Source organism: Colius striatus, chromosome 1, assembly GCF_028858725.1.
Source record: "Colius striatus isolate bColStr4 chromosome 1, bColStr4.1.hap1, whole genome shotgun sequence".
NCBI classification, from domain to species: Eukaryota; Metazoa; Chordata; class Aves; order Coliiformes; family Coliidae; genus Colius; species Colius striatus.
The window spans coordinates 91,191,566-91,209,192 of NC_084759.1; the positions used below are offsets into that span (position 1 = coordinate 91,191,566).

Below are 17,627 nucleotides of genomic sequence, written 5' to 3' on the forward strand. Positions count from 1 at the left end.
ATGAAAAAAGGCATTTTCAGACTAAGCAGCCTTATCATTCTTTGTGTGTTGAAGTTTCCTTGTTCTGGTTTTGCCAGTTCATCTCAATCTTAAAATACAGTGTGTCTACTCCTAAAGTCCTGCAGCTTTCTTAAGCAAATCTCGAACCTTGATGACCCACAAGAAACCCCTGAGGCATAGGCTGGACTCAAAGACTGAGACCCATTTTCAGCTCTGGAAGACCTTTAACCCTAACAAGTCCTGAATCAAGTAACTTATCAATCTCTTTCCTTCAAAACTGAAGAAGCGGTTGATTTTACACAGTTGATTCTATCAGTTGATTAATTCCCTGAAAGCTTTATGGGGAAAATGACAAAGACATCTGAGACCTTCTGAAACTTTTACTTCTGTAACCTTTTCCAAATTCCCATATTAGTAAGAACTACTCCTGAACAGGATGGGTTAGGCACAGCTCCTTTGATCAAGGACTCACCTGCCAGATTCTTCCTTGTTATGACTGGCTTCAAGAGGAACTACACCATGAGTGAATCAGGTCCAGAGTTTTATCAGTCTTTGCTATGAAATTGATAAAGCTTCATTAAAAGAGCAGAGCAGCATTTATCACATAAAATGAGAATGAAAATGTTCTTTCTTTTAAAAAGAAAATAAGATTCAATAGATTAATTAGACATTTTAAGACTGAGACACAAATCAATGACAAATGCTAATTTGGAACCTACTGTGGCATATTTAGCTGCTTTGCTGTTGACAAGCAATGCAAACTCACATTTCTTTGAGCTTTTAATAAAATGTAGATGATGTTACACATGATGAGTTTCATTATCTGAACAATGAAGCCAAGTACAGAACACAATGACATCATTAGTAATTATTCCTTCTTTTCTTAGTTTAGAGCCTGACCTTAATATTACTTTGCAGTACCGTTTTTACTGAAGGGAGTACCTTCTTCTTTTTGATGTTGCTCTTTAGTTCCTCTCCAACACAGTGGCACAAATTGTCTTTGCAAGCAAACTGTATTTCTCCCTTTGTGATCCAACACTCATGAAAGGTTTTAACTAATTCATTACAGTCATGGAAAATGATGCAGAAACAGCAGAATTTTTTTCCAAGCTCCGTTTCAGAACAGAAACACTGTGAACTTAAAAGGCACATTTTCACAACAGCATCCCTTATCACTTATTGCCACAACCAGCACCCAAGAACAATGTGAACTGAGAGACATCTCGTGTTTTTTCTTCTTTTAGCTCACGCATACAAGTTTGCTGGTTTTTTTCTTTTAAATCAGTAGCATTTACTACACAGGACTTTGTACTTTCTAGAATATGTTTTCTGCTACTCTTCTCATTAAAAAAAAAAAGTTAATTTAAACATTTCACATCACAGCAATGAGAGATCCTTTAGCACAGGGAACCCACAAAGACTGCAGAGCTACAAAACCACCAGTGTTTGGAAGCACAATATTGCCCTTCTGTTGAGCATAAAAAGATTAAAACCCACTGCAAAGTCCCAGTTTTTCATGGGAGGAGAAACCTAAGAGGCATTCAGAATAGTTTTACATGTAATACATTCCTTGACAAGTTCGTTGGTTTTAAAGACAGATATCCCAAATTACACTAAAGCAATTCAAGGAAACTGAGATTATTTGTGACTATTTGGGCAATTCGGTTTTCTATTTCTCTAATGGAAAACCTTCTCTACTAAAAGCAATTAACTGGGTCAGTCCCTGGAGGAGAGAACATGGCTGGGAGGAAAGTTTGTTTCTAGAAGGTTTCCATAATCTGACTAGTAATTCACTGAATCATGGAAGGAAGGGATTTCTGGAGGTCACCTAGTCCAGCCTTCTATACAAAGCAAGACAATCACCAACACAAGATCAGGTCACTGTGGCTCTGTCCAGACAAACTTTCTACAGCCCCCTGGCACAGAGAAAGCACACAACCTTGCTGCATCAACCTCCTGGTGAACAGGTATTTCCCAATGTCTACCATAAGCCACCCAAACTGCAATATGTGGCCACTAGCTCTTGTTATATACCATCAGGCACTACTGACAGCAGTTTGGCTCCGCCGTCCTTATAGTTGCCCTCCTGGTAGTTGTATGCCAGAATGAGATCATCTCCAGCTTCCCCTTCACCAAACCAAACAAGCCCAGCTTCCTCAGTCTCTTTTTGTAGGTACCCTGACCAATTTTTTACTCTTCTGACAGTACCTTTCCAGCTTCCCAGTATCTCTGTTGAACTGGAGGGCCCAAGGCTGGACACAGTATTCCAGTTGTGCTCTCACTGATGTTGAGAAGGATAACAACTTGTCTCCATCTGGCCATGTCTTCCAAAGGAAGCACATCATGTGGTTCATCTCACTTGCAGTGAGAGTACACTTCGGCTCACAGTCAGCCTTGGCATCAACTATATACCTCCTGAGTCTGTTTTAGATATTTGTTTAGCAGAAGAGTGCCAAGACCTGTGGAAAGACAGCATGCCTCACAGCTACTCAAGAGGCTGTCCTTAGTGGTCTGAGGAAAGACATATGGTGCAAGACCAGGTAAGGAGGAAGAGTATCTACTCTTGTTCACAGAAAGCCAGAAAAGTTCAGTCTTTTCTTCCAAATCTAAGTGAGGTGACACAGTTATACCCATGTCCTAGAGCTAAATACTTCCAATAGTTCCTTTTCATCAGCAAGACATTTTGTAAGCGTGTGCCATTTTGTTTAAGCCAAGTCACTCAGATGTGTCAGCAAATGTGGACAGAGGTTTTTTTGGTATAGAATCTCTCGATCATTTCTGGCCAATAAGGAAGAGGTCCAGTTAGAAATCTCAAGTTTTTAAATCTTACACAAAACACTTTGGCATAGTTCCATTTCTTGGATGGGGGAGGAGCTTCCAATGCTTGAGTTTGTTCTAATAAGAAAAAAAAATCATTTTGAATGTACAAAAGTTGCTGTCAAACAAAGTTCGGACAGTATGGCTACATGTAAAAGAAGGCAAGTGAATGTACATGCAGTTTTGATGTTGAAAACCCCATTAAAGTCTCAAGTCTGCACATCCTTCAACAAACGACTAATTGTATGCACTATCTGTCCACATACAGTAGCACTTCCACAGCCATAGCACCAGTGTTTTTCATACCATGCATTTTTAGACTGTTAAGGTCTTAGTGTTATGATAAGGACACAATTTCCAGACAGCAGCAGTGTACTTTACGAAATAATTTCAAGTGGAACCTTTAAACCAGTGTATTTCTAGATTTAGAGCAAGTACAGGTATCAAGTATGGCTCAGGTGAGCGGTTCATTGGCAGCCGCTTATCTCTCAAAAACAGCTAAAGCACACAACCACATCAATTTATGTTACTAAGACAGAATTTCTCAAGGAAGAGCAATTATGTCATTAGCAGACAAAATTCTCCTGAAGATTTCAGTATTTTCTCTTGGGCTTACTTCTTTGTGCTAGAAGGAATCTACTGCATGACCTAGTTTTCCTTTCAGAAATTACTAGTCATACACAAACAAAAAATCCCAAAACTCTCTAGGAAACACATGGCTACACAAAGCAGGTGAAGGTGTAAAAGGAACAGATGCAAAGCAGATGAAAAAGAACAGAGTCACCTTACACCCACCTTTCAGAACTGGAAAAGACCAACAGCATATAAAGAAGAGAGGTGAGTACGCCCTTCTTACTCCTATCAGTAAATCAGAACCAGAGGAATTGCCTCAGAGACAGCTATAAGTGAAACTGGATTGTGACACGAAAGTGGCAATGTTTCACTTCCTTGAGATGCACTCAGTATTTGTAATGCTTTGGTGTGCCCTGTGTTGTATGCTGAGAGCTCTTTGCTGCATATTATTAGCAAAATAGCAAAAGAGCATCCTGGTCCTTCCCTGAACACCCCAGGATTCAGTCCTAGCAATAGTCAGTGACTGTGTCAGTTAAAAGCTTAGAGGGACCCATCACGGAAAACCAAGAGACATGGATGGGCTGGCATTCCTGAAGCTCATAGCATTTCTCTCCAAACACATCACTTCTAAGAGAAGAATGTTTATCCTGGTTTCAAAAGCCTTATGAAACTCAGAGGTGCTTGCTGTTCTGAAAGAGTACTGAAAAAAAAAAATACCATTCCACCAAATGGCCAATCACAAATTAAAAAAGCATCCTCTTTCCTCCCACCCCAATCTTTAAACTACTGCATGCTCTACCCACCCTTGACAATAAACTGTAGACACACAAGATCACAGGACACATATTTGGCAGGAAAGCAATACTATATTTAGTTCAGATACTTGAGAATTGTGAGGCAAAAATAAGCAGTTGTATGAACTACTGCATCTACAGTCTCTTTGAGTGCAACAGACCATCCACCCCACTGCATCAGGCTCCGAGACAGTTCCCCAGTGCCTGCTGGGGGGCAGCGGGTACATCAAGAAGCCAAGTGAAAAGCAACTCTGAAAACACAGTCGCTCCCTTTACTCATTTTGCTTCACTGTCCACATCAGACTCATTCAACCTATCGTGGCCACTCACATGGACAATAACGTTTGCACATTACAGCCACAACATCAAGTTTTCCTTACCTTTCTTCCTCCACCATGGGCCTTCTTGGACAGAGTATGACAGTTCTTTAAACTCGATATTCACAGCTGGTCTGCGGGGTAGGTATGAGAAACGATGAGCTTCTGTCAGAGTATTGTCCACTTTTTTAAAATGTCCATTCATTAGCCGTCCGTCTTGGTTATCTGTGCCGTTTGAAACCACCTCATCCACTGAAACACACACTGACTTTGGCTCAGCCATGGTACAAGCAGAACTGCTGCCGTTCTAGAGGGAAAGAGTCAGAGAATGGATAGAGTTCACAGGCTTTTGCTCAGGAACACGTTTCAAAACCTTCTGCAGTAGAAGAATTGCTATTTAAATAACACGAGAATCCAGCACAGCAACGTGCTCAAAGGCGAAATGGGAAGGAAAACAAAACAATCTTTCGTTTGTTCTGCCAATGTCTTGACAGAAGAGGTAAAAGAGCTCCTGCGCTTGCAGCACACAAAAGGCAGCTCCTCTAGCACCAGTTTCCCATCGAAAGGTATATACACAGCACATGAATATCCTCAGAACAGGGTAGCTCTCGTATCAGATTAATACATTTGTAAGTTTAGTCCCCATTGTATTTGGTTTCTCATGCACTCAAAGAATTTGGTTCTAGTTACTCCGCTTCCAGGGCTTATATTGGGACAGAGATGAAGGGGGAAGGGAGCTGGCCAAATAGTTATTTGTGCAGAAATCTCAAAAGACAGTCACTCAGAAAAGCCTAAGAGCTCTTACTCCTTTGGATCAGCATATATTACCATAATTGTGAAACTACCCGAGTTAAAGTTTTAAAATTTCTAAGAATTTTAAAATGCACTGGTTCGTGCCTTAGTTGTTCCTGCACTGATTGTTCTGGAGACTTTGCAACCTGGAGCAGCACAGCTCCTTTCCTAGAGGTCTGTTAGGAAAGCACAGCATTTTCCTCCCAAGATCTTTGCACATTTTTTCTCAGTTGACAGTGATCTCTACTGGATATCTTATCAGCTACATAAACATACTAAACCCTACTCCAGTACTTGCACTGTTTACACTGTAAGGTCAATGCTTCATGCTTTCAGTCATATCTCTTACTATGCTTTGCCCATCACAGCACTTGGTGCAATTCCACTTTGCATTTTTCAGAAGGAATCTCCTTCCCCTCCTGTCCTGACCATGACAAAGGCCTTGCCATTTGCCTTTATCTTTTTTATTGTGCACACAAAATCTGAACTTTTTCCGTTCCTTTTACCTGCACAGGCACCTTGCAGCAGTATCAACAGGATGTGTGTAAGGCCAAAAGTAAAACAATCATTAATTTTCTTCAGCTAAACAGAATTTTGAAGAGTTCAGAGGCTCTTTATTGTCATCTGTTGTTTGGAGTATATCATAAGCAGAGCCCAACGTCTGCACAGCTGTCTATTAGAAAATATTACAGTTTTAATACAGCTCTGTATTGGAAAGGACTTCTGTGGCTGGCTTATGTGTTAGGCTTTCCATGCTGTCAACATCTGCCCAACAACCTACGTGCCTACAAAGGCACCTCTTGGAAAACACATGTGCTGCCTTACTTTTCAAGGCATCACTGTTGAACACTCTCAAAAAGAGAGCTGTAGGTCATGCCACTGTCTCCCCCAACTTATCCTCCAATGCAACTAAAGAGTCACATTGTCTCCTTTTCACTGCATCGTTTTCATCCTTTCCGTCACTGTTACTGGTCTTCCCATTTATCTTGCAAGAGCAGCTTTGCCTCAGATGAGCCCTTTGTCATGAGTGCTGATGAAAAACGTTCAAAAAACCAGTCCCACATAACCACTGATGAAAAATAACGTAAAAGTTATCCCACATAACCACTACATAGCTAAGCGTCTGCACCAGCCCCAAGTTGTGGATGTAAAAATCAGCTCTGCTTACCACATTTTCACAAGAAAGAGATTTTAATGCTGCTCTCAACTTACTCAGAGATCAGGTATCCAGCAATGCTTACTCCCAGTTTCTTAAATAGTTGACTGTAATGGTATGTAATTTGAACAGTAACAAGAGCAATGTGAAACATCTTAGAACTGAACAATTAAAACTATGGGAACTTCCTTTGTCCCAAAAAAATAACAGAAAGCACATTAGCAATATTCTTTCCTGGATGTTTTCAAGGCTCACGCTGGCACTCATAAGCTGTCTGGTTCAGAGGAACCACTGAGCACCTTCGCAGGTCAAGGGGAACATAAAAAAAACAAGACTCAACGAGCAGGTCACCTTGAGTATTCAGGAGGCTCAAAAAGAAACACCCTTTGGACAAGGTCTTTGTCTCCACTAGCTTAATCATCTGTGAGTAAGATGCCAGAGACTTTTTGTTTCTGGGACATTAAACAGACCATTTCAATCACCTGGTGGACTGAAATGCCTGTTTTCAGCAGAGGATGACAGAATCCTGCCAGCCCTCAGTCAGATGCCTGTCTCCTGCCGAGACTCCTTGATATGGCTGAGAATCCTCTACCCGGGAAGTTGGGGTGGCAGAAGTGGCTCCCAGTCGCAGGATCACCTCTGCTTGCCAAGAGGCGGGCAGCTCCCGTGCCTACCACAGCCACAGACTCACCCTGAGCCCTGCGTAACCGCTCCTCAAACACACCTCAACTCCCTTCCCGTATCCTCCCACACCAACGAACCGTTCGTTTCTCCACTGACATAACGGTATGTGCGTGCAGCCCCGCACTTCAAACTGCTGTCCATTTCAACCCCAGCGCCTCCCGTCCCCACCCGCGCATATGTTCTCAAAGCCGTCCCTCACATCTATTTCCGTTGGTTTCACACAGCTCTATTTCTCAGGCAGTGTCGTTTCGCCCGTAAGGATGGGCGGGCAGCGGACGCCCGCCGGTCCGGTTGTCAGCGGCGGGACGGTCCCATAGGCTCTGCCCGCTCCTTCCCCAGCCGCTCGCCCCGGCTGTTATGCAAAGGTTACGGTCGCTCCACAGATAATCTGCTTCGCGAAGGACGGGGCGCAGCGGCGCAGGGAGCATGCTCGCAGCGCCCGATAATCCCCCCGTTTTAGAGACAGCCCAGAGGTAACCAGCGGTCAAACCGCGCCGTGCGCCGCCGGCTCCTCATACGCCCCGCGCCCCCGCCGATCGGGGGGCTCCCCGCACCCCGGCACGGGCATCCAGCGGCGGGACGCGGTCCCAGGCACACCGGCCGGCCCCGATTGTCCCTTAGGGACAGCGGGAAGGCGCCCGCAGGAACCTTCGCACCGTCACCTGCCCCCTCAGCCCCGCGCATCGTCCCTCGCCCACCCCGCGTAGGGCGGCAGGGAGGGCAGAGCGAGCCTTACCAAAGCGGTGCCCAGGGAGAAAGCCGCCATCAGACATGCCATGTGCCCCGCTGCCGGCCCGGCTGCTGGCGTTGGCTCCCGCTCCCGCTCCGCCTGCACCGCGCGGAGCCCTCGAGTGCCGCCTCTCCGCCGCCGAGACTGGCTGCGGGAGGCAGGCGGGCAGGGAGGGACCGGCCTCCCGCCGCGCTGGGGCCGCCTCCGCCCCGGCCCGCCGCGGCTGGTACGGTCCTCACCCGCCCCCACCGCCGCCAGGATGGAGGGAGCCGGCGGGGCGGGGGGGCGAGGTGAGGCTGGGAAGCCCCTCAGCACGGAGCAGCTGCCCGGGATGCGCGAGGTCGGGGCTTTCCTTCGGCCGCCGCTTCTTCAGGGAACTGAGGGGCCGAGGAGCGCTCGCCGGGACCCCGCTGAGGAGAGCGGCCGAGCGTCGCCTCCGCGCTCACAACTGACAGAGTTTGACAGCCCGTCTTCCTAAAGAGCCCGCGGAGGGGAGGCGGGATGGCGTTCCCCTTAGGAAACGGGAAGTCAAGCACCATCTCATTGCGCCTGGTACCATCCCGCCCGCACCATTTGGAGAGGGTGCTTCTGACCCTGGGGTTTTCGTGCCGTTGGTTTGTAAGCTGAGCAGTCAGTGGTTCAGAAATTGAGAGATAGGAAGGTGGTCACTGAGTTCCTCTCTTCTTTCACTTTTTCCTTAATTTGAAGACTTGTGTTTCAGTGAGGTCCTGCAAAGATGGGGTGTGAACCACACTCTTGCCCATGAAGTGCAGTGCATGGTTTTCACATGCCATTAGGGCTGTGTTGGCACTGCAGACTTCAATCTAGATCTGAGACTAGGTTCTAACTTAGACTCATTAGCCATGCTACCCAGTGGCAGAAAGCTCTGCCCAACCCATTCACTAAGAAGCCAGATACTGAAAGACCCACCAACCATCTGAAGTGTCTCTGAAGTGACATACTCATTGGGCCTCCTTGTGGCATGTGCCGAGGCTCCCTCTCTATTCCTCAGAAAGCAGCAAGAAGAGGGAATAAATTATAGCAGGGATCATAGAACTGAATTCAAAGCATCTACCACAGGTTATATGCACAAGTTCATAATCTATGACGAATCTTCTAACCAGGGAGCTTGCCATAACGCTTAGTGCTCCAGTAGCATTAAACAGACACAGAGGTAATCTTCACAAGTTTCCTGGATGTTAGGTAGGTATTTTATCCTTGCTGAGCTGTGGAGGTATGTTTACTGCAGCTGGCATAGCACTGTGAGGAGGGAACTGCTGCACAGAACATCTGCAGTGAGTCAGGTGGCAGTCCATCTCCTGCAAATACCCTCCCTGTTGTCAGTGGCCAGGAGATGTGTGCTCAAGGAAGAGCTTAAGCACAGGGCTGGCTTGTATCAGATGTCTCACTGGTATTCTCACACCCTACAGCTGTTTCTGGTTTGAGGACTTCCTGATGTAGTTGTTGCTCCTGAATGTGGCAATAACCCCCAGCAGGTATCTCTTCCATGACAGAAGACTCCCCCTTGGAAACACATGATTTTTTACCATCTGATACATCCTATTGCCAAAGAATAGTGTGGAAACTCACCAAGTTTGGCCTTGAAGTCAGTGTATAGATGTAGAAATTATTTACTTATAACTAATATATTGAGGAAGAAATGCCTAGCTGCTGGGAATACCAGACAAAACATCCAGAAATACTCAACAGAAGTCTTGAACTGTGTTTGAGAAAAAAAATTAAATACAATTATCTCCTAATATTAGCAATAAAGAGAAGTTATGGAGCATCCATTCAGTGAGGGTCCAGGGATTTCATTAACTTGATTTGGAGCACATGTCCAAAGCAGTTTTTCAAGCTTTTATCTGTTATTTTCCCTTAGAAACATTGAGAAGGATGCATTATGTCCCTAAGAGACCCAGAAAGGTCTGTGAAATACTGCTTTATATGTTTAAGGCATTTACAGGGTAAAACAAACTGCTTAAAGGCATCATGTATTTTAACTGTGAGGGGGAACAAGATACAGAGAGTGAACAAGAGATACCCTGGTCTTGGCAAATGTGTGATACAGGCCCAGTCCTCCATCTTAACTTGCTAAAGGCTCAGGAAGAAGGAAAGAATGCAACTTAAAGGCTGTGGTGAAACTTAAATATACAGTACTGAAATCTGCTGCACAAACTAAAGTTTTAGCTCTCATCTGGTCTGCATTGCCAGCTAGGTCATTGTTGCTGCCCGTTGTTCACAGGCCAGCAGCGTGGACCGAGCTCATGAGACATTATACACTCCCCTGATCAATGAGGTTGATGGCTTCTCCATCACTGTGTTTCTGTTATGGCTGAAGTAGTGGAGGCTCAACTGTGTGTTTGCCATACTGCTTCTAATAGTGTACGTGAAAACTACTCTTCACCGTCTGAAGTGGCAGAGAGGCACAGATATTAGGCATGATACGAAGAGAAATGGTGGCTTAACTCTGCAGCCTCCCCAGAGGCTCCCATCACCTTCCAGAGTTTTTCGTGAACAAGAGTATATGATCGGATCCTGAGGACATTTGTTGGGTTTTTTTTTTTCATGGTGGCCACAGTATCAGTATCTAAGGAAGCTTGTAAAACACTGAGACATAAAACAGGTTTCTCAGAAACCGAGTTCTATTTGGTATCTATTTTGATACCACACAGGAAAAAAATGATTGCATAAGATGAAGCATGCTAAAAATAGCAGTCTCCTGCATTCCTACATTCCCTCATTAACTCTTCCATTAACTTTACAGGTGATCCCCTGGTCCCTGCAGATAAAAAGATCAAGAACACAACTCCATGAGAAAAAAAAATAAAGAGAAGTAAAAGAAGAGAGAGATAAAACTGTGTTTAAAAAAAAAAATCCAGGGCAAGAAAAAAAAGAAGCTACAAATGAAGGTGAGGACAAGTAGACAGGGACAAAACCCTGACTCCTAAAATAGATGAGGAAATAGTAGTAGCTTCCAGGCTTTACAGCAGGGTAAGCATTACAGAGAATAGAGTAGTGCAACCCACAGGAAAGAAAAAGACATCCCTCGCAAGCAGAAATGCACCAGGAAGGGCAGAACAAAGTGAAAATGCACCAGCTGCAAGAGAGGGCAGATTTACAGCACAGCCACAGGAAGTATTTTAGTGCATTTCTGATAGCTCTGATGTGTCTGTTCGTGTATATAAGCGGTACAGCCTGGGGAAATGCAAAGACCGACGTGGACTTAACGGTTGAGATACAACATGTAGGAAAAGTTCAGCCAAGAATTGTGGAAGAGGCAGATGAGAAAACTGAAGCGTTAACTGCAAAAGAAAGAATATTTTAGATGGAGTTTTCATTTAAAGACATACCTCAGCTCTAACTATTATCAACTTGCTATTAATCTGAGATGATCTGGGTAAAGTTTAAGGAATTAGACAGAAGAGATTTAAGGAGCTTTTGAGAAAAATGTCCTCTTTTCAAAAAATGTATTTATCAAAGGAAAACATTCAGGATTTTGGTTTCAGAATTGTGTTTCTAAATCTAGCAAAAAAGTCAGAGGAGCTGAGGGCACAAAGAAACACATCCCACTGTGAAACACTTCATGCAATTATTGACCTAAATAAAAACCCAACAACAACACTTTATCCCAGACAGAGTGTCACTTTTCCATTTGAAAATATACTCTGGTTTGGATGGATTCTGAAATATGTTTTCTCTCATCTTATAGAATCATAGAATGGTAGGGGTTGGAAGGGACCTTTAGAGATCATCTAGTCCAACCCCTCTGCAGAAGCAGGTCCACCTAGATCAGGTCACACAGGAACTTGTCCATGCAGGTCTTGAAGACCTCCAAGGAAGGAGATTCCACACCCTCCCTGAATATTGGTAGGTTTGAACAGCCTAAAGATGAAGTTGAGAAAAAACTTATGGTCTGACCTGAGAAAGGCTGAGGGCCTGGGTAGTTTTGAGTGTGCATTGGGCTTTTAAAAAAGGGTCAGAGGAAGGGAAAGTATAGTGGGGGAAAAAAGCTTGGCGTATTACTGGAAGGGAATTATTTTAACTCTGTTGAAGTTCCTACATATTAGGACTTGAAAGACTTCAATATACATATTACTTTCAGATGATGCATCAAACAAAATACCATCCTTTACTACTAGGAAATTATTAAGCAGCTTTGCACTCAGTCTCCAACTAAAAAGACAGTTCTAGTGCTTTTTGACAGTGGGCTGGAAATTTGAGGAAGCATCTTACTAAAGTGCAATAAACTCTGTTACTTAGATCATGTTTTTCTTCTCTCTTCCTGTTGTTCCCCTTCCCTGTTTATTCGAACAACAGTCATAACTCCTATCAATTTTGCCCTGTCTTTTTCTACATGACATTAATACTTCCATATCAATTCTGGAAATAGTCACATAATGCTATTTGAGAAGAATGTGATCAGTCAGTTTAAACAGATCTGCCTTCAGATCTATTTAATACTGAAGAACATAATCAGTCATTCCTTTCAGGTTAGGTATACTCTGTATAATGGGTGGGATTCATCTCTAATTTTAGCTGCCTAGAAAACTGGTATCTAAGTTAGTCATGCAGCCGACTCTTTCAGACGATGGAGAGAAATGGGCATCCCCAAAAGAAAAATCAGTCTTCTTAAATGTTTACCTCACATGGCTCAAATTTTGGCTCAAGTAAACTAGGGGGAATAATACTGGAAAGAAGTAATAATAGGTGCAATGGCTTAGCTCAGCTCTGCAAGAGATGGTGGTCCGTTAGTGTATCTAAGTAGTCCTCAGTTGCCATAGCCCACTGATCCCAAGGCGTGCCAGGAGAGAGCAAGAAAACACATCGTAACTCTTCCTTCTTCAGCAGAGTTATTTTGTCAGAGATTGAGCATAATTTATATGAGCATAATTTATATGAACTCACTACTTTCAGTTGATGTCAACATAGCATGATCACAGCAAATTTACTTTCCCTCACTTATCATGAGAGGAGAAATAGCAAATTTTCCTGTCATCCATATATCATGCTGGAAGGACACGTGAAAAAAGGTCCCCAGCACAGACACAATTTCAGACACTCTTCTGGATTTCTACAGTGCAGTCCCCCTCAAATCATCCTGCCCTTGTTATAACCAGACATGCAGACACATTGCTTGGACTGACAGCTGGTAATTGCAGCTAAGGGCATCTGAATTTTAGGCATCATGTTTCCCCTCCAGGACTGTAGCTTCAGGGTCTTCAGCTCAAGGGAGCAAGTGATATTACTTGTGAAGAGACAACCAGGGGGGAAAACTTCAGCAACCCTGCAGATTAGGTAAAGAAAATATTCTCTCAGTCTGCTGGAAAGACTGCAGTCTCAATTCACAAGGCAACTTGAAAATTAGACATGGTGCTAATCTTCTGAAATCCTTTGCCAGCTTAGACTCCCTGTATGCTACCGAGACAGTCAAGCACCTGGGAAGTTAAGCACAGGCATCAACAGTAAAAGTCAGGCAGAAGGAAGTGCCAAGGAAAGAGTCATGCCTGGAGGACTTGGACTTAGTCCTTGAAAGCTGTTTCCAAAGGACATTCTCAGCGATGACACCAACTCTTGTTTTCCTCACAGAAAGCTGCATATGGCACCTATCCCATTGCACCCAATAGCCCTGCCACTAAGCACTCCTGGTGCTGAAAAGGTTTTTTCAAACTTTCAAATTCAGTCTCGATTTCAAGAAAAGTTTTGAACGTGCTTTTTGGGACAGGACAAGATCTGAGTCACTGAAATCAAGTATTCTGTGGGGAAAGTGTTGGGTGTCTCTCCCCTTACAGTTGTTCTGCTTTGAAAGTGCAGTTAAACATCAACTAGGGAAGTGATGTGAATGCCACTCTCCTCTTTGTTTCTGTGTGAAGTGGAACAACTTCGTGAAGTTCTGAGTTTCACCCCAGGATATAGAGCTCTTCTAGAAAGGACAGGAGAGTGAACAAAAGCCCCTGCTCCAGGTTAGGCAGAGCAGTTACCATGCCTGCCAGAAAAGCACTCTAACCATCCACGTTAGAAAGAAAAACAGTTCTTTTCCCAGCTCTGTCCACCTCAGGTGGTTTTGTACATGAATGACAGCAGAAGCACAGAAGATCTGGGATTTTAGACTCTTTTTGTGAGATGTGAGGCTTGGCAGAGAAACCTTGATTATTCCACATGGCCATGCCATCTGGCATATCTCAAAGATCATTTTATAAGTGACATGAACCTCCCTTGATGCCCCCTGCAGATGTGTACATTTATATCCGGCAGCACTGAAATCCCTGGGAGATAATGACCATGATTCCTAGGCAACAAAACCAGTCTGCTGGAGCCTCCGTCTCACTGAGAACTTTCATGTTGTGCTTTAGCTCAAGGGAAGAAAACTACAAAACTCCTCAAAAAAAACTGTATAGTTAGCAATGAGGCATTGGAAAAGTTGTCCTCCTTGCTCTTTCCTGTAGCCCACATGAGACTGACAGGGGAACAAAGCACCAACACACTTCTATCAGCCAGCTACCAGGACCACATACAGGAAGGAGCACAGCAGGAGCTGGCAAGCTTTGTACATGCTTGTTTGCTTGTTAAATGTACTCGGTAATGCCTTTGTCCAAAATTAAATCTAGAAACAAGAAATGAGTGTGATGCATTCTGAAAAAAAAAAGTGGTCTCTGGTAAGACTCCCAAGGAAGCAGAGCTATCGTTACCCATGAGGGAGCCAAACTGCAGGCTATGAACTACACTTAAATTTGTTGTGGTTATCAGTGACAGTCTGTCAATTTGGAGAGATGAGCTCCTTTGAGTCCCTGGCACAGCTAATAGAGGTTTAAGAGCGGTGTACTGGGAACCCTGCAAATTATTTGGCACCATCAGAAAGCTCATAGCCATAGCATTCAGCAGTGCCTAACTTCCTTGGTCAGCCCACAGGCCTGAAGTGAAAGCCTTTCATGATGAGCCTTTCTTAATTCATACACATTGGACATATATTGATTTCCTGACACATCAGACTGAGGCCATATCTGCTAATTTGATCCCTTGTATGTCATTGGTCCTTCAGTCATCCCTCAGTTACCCTATATGGGACTCACTAATGTTCAACTGTCTTCTGGACAGGCATTCTGGCTTTTTTGAAGGTACCAAATCAAAGCAGGGCAAAGTTACCTCTCATAGATATTATTCCAGTGCTTTGTCATTTGCTGAAAAAATCTACGTGTCTACTTCAGTTTTCAGCTGTTCATTTAACCAGGTTAAAAAACCCTTTACAGTGTGTTACTTTTCCCAGTTTTGGGTCTAAGAAGGCAGATATTTAGATATAATAATCAAGTTGTATCCAGTCTTTGTTTTTAGGAGTGAAATGCACTGAACACTTTAACACTCTGCAAGGCAGTTTCTCCTCCATCTAATAATTCATGGCTCTTTTTTTATACCTTTTCAGCCCCTCTTTAGAGCAGTTGATGCCAAAACTTGATGTAGCATTCCAACGTTGATCCCACTAATGCCCTGTTCAGAGTTAACATTACTTATGCCTTGCTTATGCACTGTTAATCCAAGCATCCCATTAACCTTTTTTTGGCCATAGTGTAACTGTGGGAGCTCGGGCTCATTTGCTTATCTTTCCATTGCCAAATCCTTTTCTGAGTCCATTCTTGCTGGGATACAGTTTCCTGCTCTGTAGGTATGACCTTGTTCCTAAAAATTTATCTATGCAGTCAACCACTTAAATACATTTCACTTAAGTGGGTCAAGCTTATCAAGCAGACAAGATCATTGCATGCAACAGTTTTAGCCTCTTTGTTTACCATTCTGCATAAGTCATACACCTTAATCAGCAGAGTTATATTTACTTCCAAATCACCAATGCAAGTATTTAATCACTTCAGGCCTAACACTATCTCCAGTGCAATCTTAATCAAAACATGCCCATTAAAAGCTTCTCCAGTGATGGCTGTCTTGAGATATGTTAGTTTAGCAGTTGCTGCTGTACAGTATTGAACAGATTGTCATGGGATATTGAGTCAAACCTCACAAGAATGTAGCTATGTCATGTGTGAGCATGCATATATTTTCATAAATCACGGTCGTACCTGCTCACAGAAAGGGGCTGACCTGGCTAGGGCAGGCTCAGAATAGGGCAGTCATCTCAGCACATGGCATTATACATCTTGTTTGATATTATAGTTCATAAAAAAACTAAAGCCATTCTGTTATTTTGCCTTGAGCTGGAGTCACAGACCCAAACCTAATGCAGCCATTGCTCTGGCCTTTTCTGAATTCTCATGTAACATTTTTAGGAACCATGTCATTTCTCCAGGACTGCAAATTTTATTCAATGTGGTTAAGGTTCTGTGTCGAGATATTTTTAGGAATCACAATGGTAAACTCACCAGGCCAATGATTTACAAGTTTAGGGCCAGCAAGTGCTATGTAGCATCATCTTCAGTCCTTTGTCTTCATTGATTTACTCGGGCCGTGCAGCTCCTTTCCGAATGTTATTAAATTACTCTGTTATTTCTGCAGTGCTATGAGTCACGTCAGCTTCATACTGAGTCTATCCCATATACAGAGCACTTCTGGGATTCGACTCTTGTTGTCTTGCTTGTAAACAGGCAGACTGGCATCAGTGGTCCCTCAGCAACCACGGGCTTCCTGTCCTGTGAGACAGAAAATACTTACATACTTGGTGTTGGGCACAATGTTTTTAAATGTTACCAAATTGGTACTTTAAAAAGTTGCAGTATTGGTTTACTACTGACAGCTGCAATATACAACACCTCTCCCATGTTAAAATCTTTCAACTTGTATTTTTCCCAAGGTGCAGTCTGTGTAGTACCCGAGCAGTAAGCATTCTTCTGTTTCCTTTTTCTATTTTGAACCATTCAGACCCACTTTCCACATCATCTGTGCATGCACTATAGACATCTGGAATTTCCAGCTGTAGAAGACCCTTGGTGAGAAGCTCCTTTCACCTGTGCATGCATATGTTCATGGTACAATGCATGCTCAGTGGCAGCAGGCCATGTTGTTAAGAACAAGACCACACACCTGGGCCTCTCAAACTAACACAGTAATTCCTAAGACTTGGCTCAGATAACTATTAGAAGAGGAGAGGACTGAGGGACATGACAACGTAACCCCTTAATGAATGGTGACGTCTCAGGTCATTTTATTGAAGGTATACTTCCAGTTTTGTAGCAGCCTGCTAACTTTTCCTTGAGAAAGGAAAGTGAAGAGGAGACGAGGGTTAGGGAGAGAAGGAGCCTTCAGGCAAGTCATGGCTGGAAGTTTTCACTGCCCAGCTCCCCACTAGCACCTGCAGCCTCCCTGGCCAGAGTCTGAGCAAGCCAACAGGAAAACATGCAGGATCCCACAGAGCTCTTTTCCAGTTTGGCAGTTTTCCAGTGTAATACTTTTGGTCTGAAAAAATGACAATTGGTTGTGTACTCTTGAGTCTGAGGTAATTCCAAACAGGTAATTCCAAAACTGAAGAACGTTTTCACTGTCTTTTAGGCCAGTTAACTCCGTCAGCTCTTTTAAGAACTGAGTAGTCAACTAAAAAAAAAATGGAATCACTAAATGTGGTTCTTGCAACTTTAATGAAAGACTAACTAAAGTCGTCATGAAATAATTACAAACTACATTGTACAATGTAGAGAACAAAAAGGGAGACTATTCCCAGCTACCCATGGTTAGATCATATAATAAAAGAGAATGAGACAGGGACAATTGCAATACAAGCTGTGGGACAAAGCAGGAAACTCCATTTCCTCATGTTTAAGATATCA

At 43.5% G+C, this 17,627-nt stretch overlaps 1 protein-coding gene across 2 annotated transcripts in view; it reads right to left on the reverse strand.

Annotated features, from left to right (window-relative positions):
- Positions 1–8,002, reverse strand: part of ABCG1 (ATP binding cassette subfamily G member 1) — a 56,688-nt gene extending 48,686 nt beyond the window's left edge. The window contains exons 1-2 of one of the 2 annotated variants that reach the window (XM_062000785.1): positions 7,870–8,002; positions 4,565–4,808 (exon numbers count right to left, since the gene is read on the reverse strand). In XM_062000785.1, the coding sequence (XP_061856769.1) occupies positions 4,565–4,808; positions 7,870–7,911 (286 nt within the window). In that variant the 5' untranslated portion in view covers positions 7,912–8,002. Of the gene's footprint in view, positions 1–4,564; positions 4,809–7,332; positions 7,383–7,869 lie in introns of those variants that run through there. The other variant, XM_062000792.1, reaches the window with a different exon arrangement.
- Between the last annotated feature and the right edge of the window lie 9,625 nt (positions 8,003–17,627).